The sequence below is a fragment of the Thunnus maccoyii genome, chromosome 8, assembly GCF_910596095.1.
Source record: "Thunnus maccoyii chromosome 8, fThuMac1.1, whole genome shotgun sequence".
NCBI classification, from domain to species: domain Eukaryota; kingdom Metazoa; phylum Chordata; class Actinopteri; order Scombriformes; family Scombridae; genus Thunnus; species Thunnus maccoyii.
Window position 1 is genome coordinate 2,907,927 of NC_056540.1, and position 7,651 is coordinate 2,915,577.

General features: G+C 41.4%; 1 protein-coding gene across 1 annotated transcript in view; it reads left to right on the plus strand.

Annotated features, from left to right (window-relative positions):
- Positions 1 to 6,211, plus strand: part of gfra3 (GDNF family receptor alpha 3) — a 48,741-nt gene extending 42,530 nt beyond the window's left edge. The window contains exon 8 of the mRNA XM_042419759.1: positions 3,456 to 6,211. Within this exon, the coding sequence (XP_042275693.1) occupies positions 3,456 to 3,671 (216 nt within the window). The 3' untranslated portion in view covers positions 3,672 to 6,211. The remainder of the gene's footprint in view (positions 1 to 3,455) is intronic.
- The last annotated feature ends 1,440 nt before the right edge of the window (positions 6,212 to 7,651 follow it).

Sequence of the window (7,651 nt, forward strand, 5' to 3'; positions counted from 1 at the left end):
CCAGCATGCCTCACTGCCAGAGATAATCTGGGCCGCCAGACAAGAGGGGATTCCAACTCTCTCTCTTCCTCGGTTGCCCTCCTCCGCCTGCTCGCTCTCTCTCCCTCTCTGTGTCCGTCTGTGTCTCTCTCCCAGTGAGCGGATTAGATGAGGTGTTGGTTGGAAGCAGTGCATCAGTCAGGCTTCATTAGTATGAATTTATTCATGCCCATATGTCTCCCCCCTCTTTCTCCTCTTTCCCCAAATCCCCTCTTTCCCCCCTTTTCTTCCTTCTGTCCTTTCCTTAGTCTCTCCATCCTCCCGTCTCTTCTTTTACTCATTCTTTCTTTCTGTTCTAAGTTCATCCAATCTTGGATCCTCAAGCCTTCACTGTATGCTTCCCCTCCCCCCTCCACCCATACCTTCTCCACATCCTCTCATCCGTCCGTCATTCAGCTGCTTGTCTTGTCTCTACGAGGAGCTTTCACTTGTTTCTCTAAAGTGATTTTTCCAGAATTTGAAAGGTTTCACTTCGAAAAGCTGAGTCTTCGCTCTGGCAACGGGAGAAAAAAAAAAGTCACCTGATGTTCACAGCTCAACATTTAGAAGCACAGATGACTGCTCTTTGTTTCAAATGTTACATTCCCACAAGGAATGCAATCAAATATGTAGTGACCTGAGGTTTTGATGTCATTATGGATACCCGCCTGTTCATTTTGTCATTAACAGGGATATGCATTTTTGTTTTTACATAACTAAAACTTTAAGTGACTTCAAAACAGCCAGCCAAAAAGCATAAGAAAATTACATTATTTTGAGTTTAAAAAAGTAATTAGGATCGTTCAAGTCAAACTGGAAACAACATAGGAACGTTTTGATAATTAATGGACATATGGTATTGTATGTCCTTGCTAGCACTAGTGCCAGCTCTGCTTCAACATGTTGAGTGGATTTCTTTTCTTAAGAATGGGTCATTCACACCTGGCCAGACCGCCTCCAGATGTGGTCTGGCTGATCCGATCACTGTCAGATGCAGTGCATTCTGCATGCAGTTACACCTGAAGTAATATGTGTTTTCTTATCCAGATAAGATATTCGGATACAGATGGCATGTTAATACCAGGTGGAAATTGGATCTAAAGAAGAATACAATACTAAACAACTTTATTTACTCATAAGAACAACAGCATTAAACATGAGTATAGAGTATGTATAACTTCCCTGGACATGTGCTGGTCCTAAAAAGAACCAAAGTCTGTCTGTTTCACTCCAATTATCTTCAAAGAAATATTAACAATGTTCTTCAGGCTCTTTCTGTCCCTCACCAATGAGTTATAAAACCAGCAGATCAAAGGAAAGGTCACAAGACTCTCAATAAAAGATAGTGACTAAGAATAGCTGTGCAGACTGGAGAAAAGTTTAAGCTGAGACAGAAGGTGTTCTCTCCGCTGGTCATGCTTAATATTTTGAATGTTCCACTTTAACTGTTTTTCAAACAAATCCGTAGAATCTGTTTTAACATAAATGACATAATTGTTATCACATCATTTCACAAAAGTGGGAAAAACACAACCATGATACAGTTCTGCACCCTGAAGGGGATACAACAATGCTTTTCTAGCTCAAATTTAACCAATGTAACTGTCTTGTTTACAACCTCTGTAACTGTCAGACTGGGTGATGGAAAGCTACAAATGAGTCAAAAAAACGCCAGTCAAAAAATTAAACTCCTTAAAACAAGCAGGCATCAGGAGCAGTATTTCAGTGAAATGATTGGTGGCATGTTATTATCAGTAGAGAAACAAGCTGCACACAATAACCTAGCATGGGCCTTGGGCTTCTCCAGATGTTGGTGCATATTACTGAGGATGGACAGCTGGGCATACCTAACACTTTTAACACCCATAACATAACATAAGTTTTTAATAGATTCCTCTAGATCAGAGTTTTCACAGATGAACTCAGAAATCATGTTTCATTGCAAAACAGAACACATCCAATTGACATATAAATAGAAAAGTATAATCACTCACTTGTATGTTATAACACACATGATTTGTTCAAGCGGGAACAATTAGTTTAGTTTAGCAATTAGTTTGCATGTCTCTGGCAGATGAAAGTCTGCTAAAAATGTTTATAAAATCTCAATTTGGTTCGAAATTTGCATTTTTAATTATTTAAAAAAATATTTCTTTCTACAGCATTTAAGCATGGCAACTTATGTATGGTTAAGATTAGGAAAAGATTGTGATTATGTTGTTTTTTTTTTGTTTTTTTTAAAAAAAAAAGCATTTATTGGTCTGCAAGGGTTCATGAACTTCATTCTCCCGCAACCCCCACATGCTTACTTATAGGACCTGCTAGAGCATCGTGTTGTTTCAGGCAGAGCGCTAAAGTCACGCTTGCATTAGTTAATGTCATGAGCTGCTTTATTCATGCGTTACCATCAGTGTCTCATTTGCTGAATGTTTGGCTACCAGCTGGTTAAGAATGTCCAATCATTATAACCTAACACCTCTCACTGTTTATCTTCTGATACTCTGCCTGTGCTGTTTGCTGCTGCAGCTCCTTCCACCACCCCAACCTCCTCCTCAGTAGCTGTATTTCTTACTGTTGTTGATTTAACTAAGATTCTAACTGATATTCATGTATATGACCAGTTCTCCCATAACAATCCTCATCACTGTTTGAGAGCTTCCACAAAGAGCAGAACATTATCCACCAAATCTAACTGTCTAACCATTTGCTATAATTGGATCCTTGGTGCTAGTGTCTGTGACTGACCGTCCTGCTCTGGCCATGAATGTTAACAATCAAACCATGTGCTACTCTGATATGGACATAATGCAATATGATAATTCCTCGGGATACTGGCCTGGATGCCTACATTCAGGGACTTGGGAAAAGCACAACTGAGATCATCATCTCATTTTCAGCCAGTCCTAGTCAACTGTAGGAAAATATCAGACCTGACTTGAAGTGCAAGATAACTAAATGTCTGCCCCCAAACAAACAGATTAAAAGTGTGAAGTCATTTGTTGTAATTTAGCCTCTTTAAAATCATTGTTCATGACGCAAGTGATTTTTTTTAATCAGGAGATGGGGCATGTCAGGGGGGCTAATAAATTTTTCTTAGGGCTGTACAAATACTTCTTCCGGCCCTGGAAATTGGCTGTACACCATCCACATCTCTTCTGTGTAGTGTGGATTGGTTGGGTTGAATCAGTTGAATCTGGACTTGTTTGTTTAGTCCCTCGATGCTGTGTCTTTGGAAGTTGAGGTTTAATTTAAAGAAGTGGATTTTAGATTGGTTGCTCCACCTGAGTTTTATTTGATTTCACATCTAAAAATTGAGGTGAGCGTTATCTCCTGCTTGTGTCTGCTCTTTTTTAGCATTGTAAAATGTGAAAATATCCTGAATTAAAAGCTGAGAAATGCCCCGGCTGATTTTGCTCACACTGTCTCCTCCCTGTCAGGTGGAGGAGACCGAGGAAGAGGAGGAAATTACACAAACCGAGGAGGAGGCTGATGAAGGTGGCCAGTTTGACGTCATCCCGCAGTACTCGGAGAGGGCCACCATCTCTAACCTGGGCTCCTCTGTGGCTGGAGGGGCTGCATCCCTCACCACTGGCCCTCCTAAACCCATACTTCTGCTGCTCCTGCTTCTATCTGCCTGCCTCAGCTGGGGGTAGAACAGAGGATACAGAGAAGACACACACACACAGAGATGCACACACACACTGGACCTGCCAACAATCCTGGACTGACTGCTGTAAAATTATAAGAAACATAGTGAAGAAACGGACTTCACCTTTTGTCAGTAGCAACCCCTTGATTACCCACTCCTGCCCTTGCTTCCGTCCTTCCCTCTTTATTTGAAAATGGCACTTTGTTCAACATCTGACTGCAGCTGCAGTGGTGCGTCTCTGTCAGGAGTACAGGAGCGCCAGTCGCATTAGTGTTCACATACTGCCATCGACCAATGAGCATAATGTAGTTGTTCCTGTCATAGGTCAGGAGAAATGTCTTGGTTTGAGTGGTTTGCACGGTTGTTAGCATATAAATATTAGCAGGCCAAGGTGTGTTAGCACAGTAACATACTGGCATGGATTGGAGAAACTGTTCATGTTAGCCTGCTAGTTGTAATTATGAGCAGAATCTTATCAATTTCTGACAGCTACAATATCTCCCTAGAGGCAAACATATGAGTAAAATACCATATAACACTATGAAATGATGATGGAACTATTTAAAAAGGAGTTACAGCTTACACAGTTTGTCTGGTTTATCTTGACAACTAGCTGCCACAAATATGTAGCATAACAATGGTAGCTAATTTAGGCTACATTTCAATTCATCTGGCGTCCTATAAGGCTAGCTGTGGAGGTCTTGGAGAAAGTGCTCGCAAGTCATAACAACAGGACGTTTTCCTGTTCTTCCCATTCTGAGCATGCTGTGAACTAATCACTTTACCATAGCATATGTTATCGTGCTAAAATATTAGCATGCAAACAAACACAAACTACTATGTTGTTTACTGCTGGAATCTTTTATTTCAATTTCAATATATTCATCACTTGACAATTGGCTGCTTTTATGTAACAAATATTTTTCACTTAGAATAATGAACATTCCCATGCTGACTAGCTACCTTTTTTCCCGCTATGCTAGCAATGTAATTAAATTGCTAGCCGTACAGCTTGGCTACATGCTCCAGGCTCTTCATTTGGCTCACTGAAATTTTACAACATAGAAGAAGAAAATCTGAAATGGTTGGTACATTTTATGTTGCCAAAGTGCAACAAATACTTTTAAAGGTAAAGGACCAGAGTGAAAACACTGAAGACATCCCCAAACAGCAAAAATATGTCTGTCCAAAAATGAACAGTACATTTTACCATATAGCTAGCCTACATGTTGTCAAAGCAGCTAATGAGTCAGGAGACACTCAAAGAAAGGATGTGAGTGGGAGTCCTGTGTGAACACCTTATACAGATGTGCTCCACCACCACAGCTGCAGTTGGACCTTCTTGTGTGTCCGTGTTTCTTTTAACTTATTGACGGATGATGATTTGTGCCACTGGTTACGACTTACCTGTCCATGGGTCATCCTAACAATGACTGAAGGGGGAAAGGGTGTTTGATGTATGATACATCAGTCAAACTTTATCACGGTGATGAATGGAGCGATCCGCCTGTCCCTGCCGCCGCCCCTATTCTATAGCCACGCTGAAATGACAAATTACACACTTGTCTCTCATTGTTTAATGAACATCAAGTGCCAAGTGTGTTATGTGTGTGTTTGTGTGCGCACATGCAGGGATCGGGCAGAGAGATTGCAAAGAAAATTGGGTAAAGCTTTTTGTTATAATTTGAGCCTTACATCGTTTCATCGTTCCCACCCGTGTCAGCACAGCCACACATACGGTGCAGATTTCCACACGCACACACATACATTTGCACACATACTGCCTGCCACGTATTGAGCCGATGCAGCTCTTTCTTGCTTTATTGCTCTATCCCTGTCCCTATCGCCCTCCCCGGTGACTCAGGGCCGAGACCCAAGCTGCCACAGGCACCGATATGAATAAAGCCGTCATAATAAAAACAACACACCAGAAACAATATGAGCTCTAAAACGGCAGAACAAATCAAATAGCTCCCCAGCAGGCGAAAAACACACGCTACTTCTGACACCGACACAGAGACAAAATGAAAAGAGTTAGAGAACGAGTGGGAGAGAGAGAGAGCGAGGAAGAGATGTATGGAGGACAAATTAAGAAAAAAAATAAGGCCAAGTCCCTGTGTGGTCTTTGTGCGTTTGATGTTTTACTTGTTTTTAGTTGGAGGCTGATAATCAGTCCCTGACAACATCTCTTTATCATCTGACAGGCTCCTGGGGGAAGGTGTGTGCATGTGTGTGAGTGAGTGTGTGTGTGTGTGTGTGTGTGTGTGTTTGGGGGGGGTATCAGGCAGTGATAGAAATAGTGTGCTATAGCGAGAACAGAAAGGACCCTGGAGCACAAACATAGCAGAGAAAATCGCCGGCTCTTGATTTTCTATGTCTTATAAATCTTTTGCTGACACTAATTTTTTTTTTCCTTGTTCCTTTCCTATTTCTGGAGAACATGTAAAATTAACTTCCATCTGCAGGGGCGCCAGTGATGGTGGAGGGCAAGGAGACAGAGGAGGGAAAGAAAGAAGGAATGAGAAACAGAGAAGGGAGAGAAAGAGACAGAGGGAATGGGAGGACATCAAGCGAGAAGAGACAAGCAGAGAGGAAGAAGGAGGTAAGGAGAGGAGAAAAGAGGAGTGGAGAGAAAGGAGGAGGTGAGAAGAGGAGGAAGGTAAGGAGAGGAGAAGAGAGGAGGAGAGAAGAAAGGGGGAATAGAGCGGGAATTAGATACAGAAAGACAGAAGTTGGGGAAGAAAGAAGGAAATAGACATTGAAAAAGCAGCAAGGATAAGAAGGAGAGGAGGAATGGGGAAGGGTGTAGGAGAGAAAGAAAGAGCAGAAAAAAAGAATAAGAGTAAACATGGAGAAAAAAGAGGAAAGAAAAAGATGGAAGGGAGCAAAGAGGAAGTGGGAAGAATTAAAGGAGCTAAGGAAAGAAAAGACAGCAAGGGTAGATGCAGAAAGAAAGAGGAAAGGAGAGAGGAGGAGGAGCAGAGGAAGGAGAGAAAAGAGGAATGAAAGAGAAAATGAAAAGCTGAGAAAGAGGAGAAAAAGGAGAAAAGGAAATGGAGAGCAAAAAGGAGAAGGAGAAGTAAAGGAGAAAGAGGATGTTTGCTTTGTGAAGCCACTAAGAACACAAACTACAAAGGGAATGAAGGAACGAAGAGAGAGATGGAGGGAGAGGTGACAGGTCTGCGGTGTACTTTAACCTCTCTTTCTTTTTCCTCAGGCACTGCTGTTGCGCACAACTGCTGAGAAATGCACACACACGCACACACACACACACAATCTCAAAGGCCTTTCTGTCTGAACACACCCCTCAGACAAAGCGTCTGTCAATCAGTGAAACAGCGATTAGAGACAGAATGAAGCTCTGTCAGCTCACCTCAGATACTTCTTTAAACATTCAGCAGACTGAACAGTAAACACTGCTGTTCTGTGAGCATGAGTTTGCCAAAGTATTAACTAAGAGCATAAACAGCAATCAAGCACTGTAATCTAACAGATGATACTGATTACAATGAAACATTCATTGAATGTAATAACTACAAATTTCTCCATGAAGTGTTTTCATTAAGTTTTACAGGGAACCAGTTCATGACAGATTTGTAGAGGGTAAATACACACCATGTGCACCTTAAAAACATCCTATTTCAGTAATTGGTGTCAGATTCAAGTTGGTGAAATGTTTAAATGATAAGGTGAAATTCTATATTTTTCATATGTCAACAAATTCCAGAAGAAGATCCACACCACAAATGAATTTATCCTATCAACACGTTTTGTGTGTGTATCAAACCCTGATATATCTTATTCTTCTGTGCCATACAGCTCCATTGTTGTCCAAAAACTATTAAAAACACATTAAAGAGCCACACTGTTGCGTTGGGTGACATGTTCCTTCATTACCATGAACACACACTGTAGTTTATTTTGACTCAATCACACACACACCATCCTGCTGCCAGAAATACTCACCAGAGCACCAAATGTGGA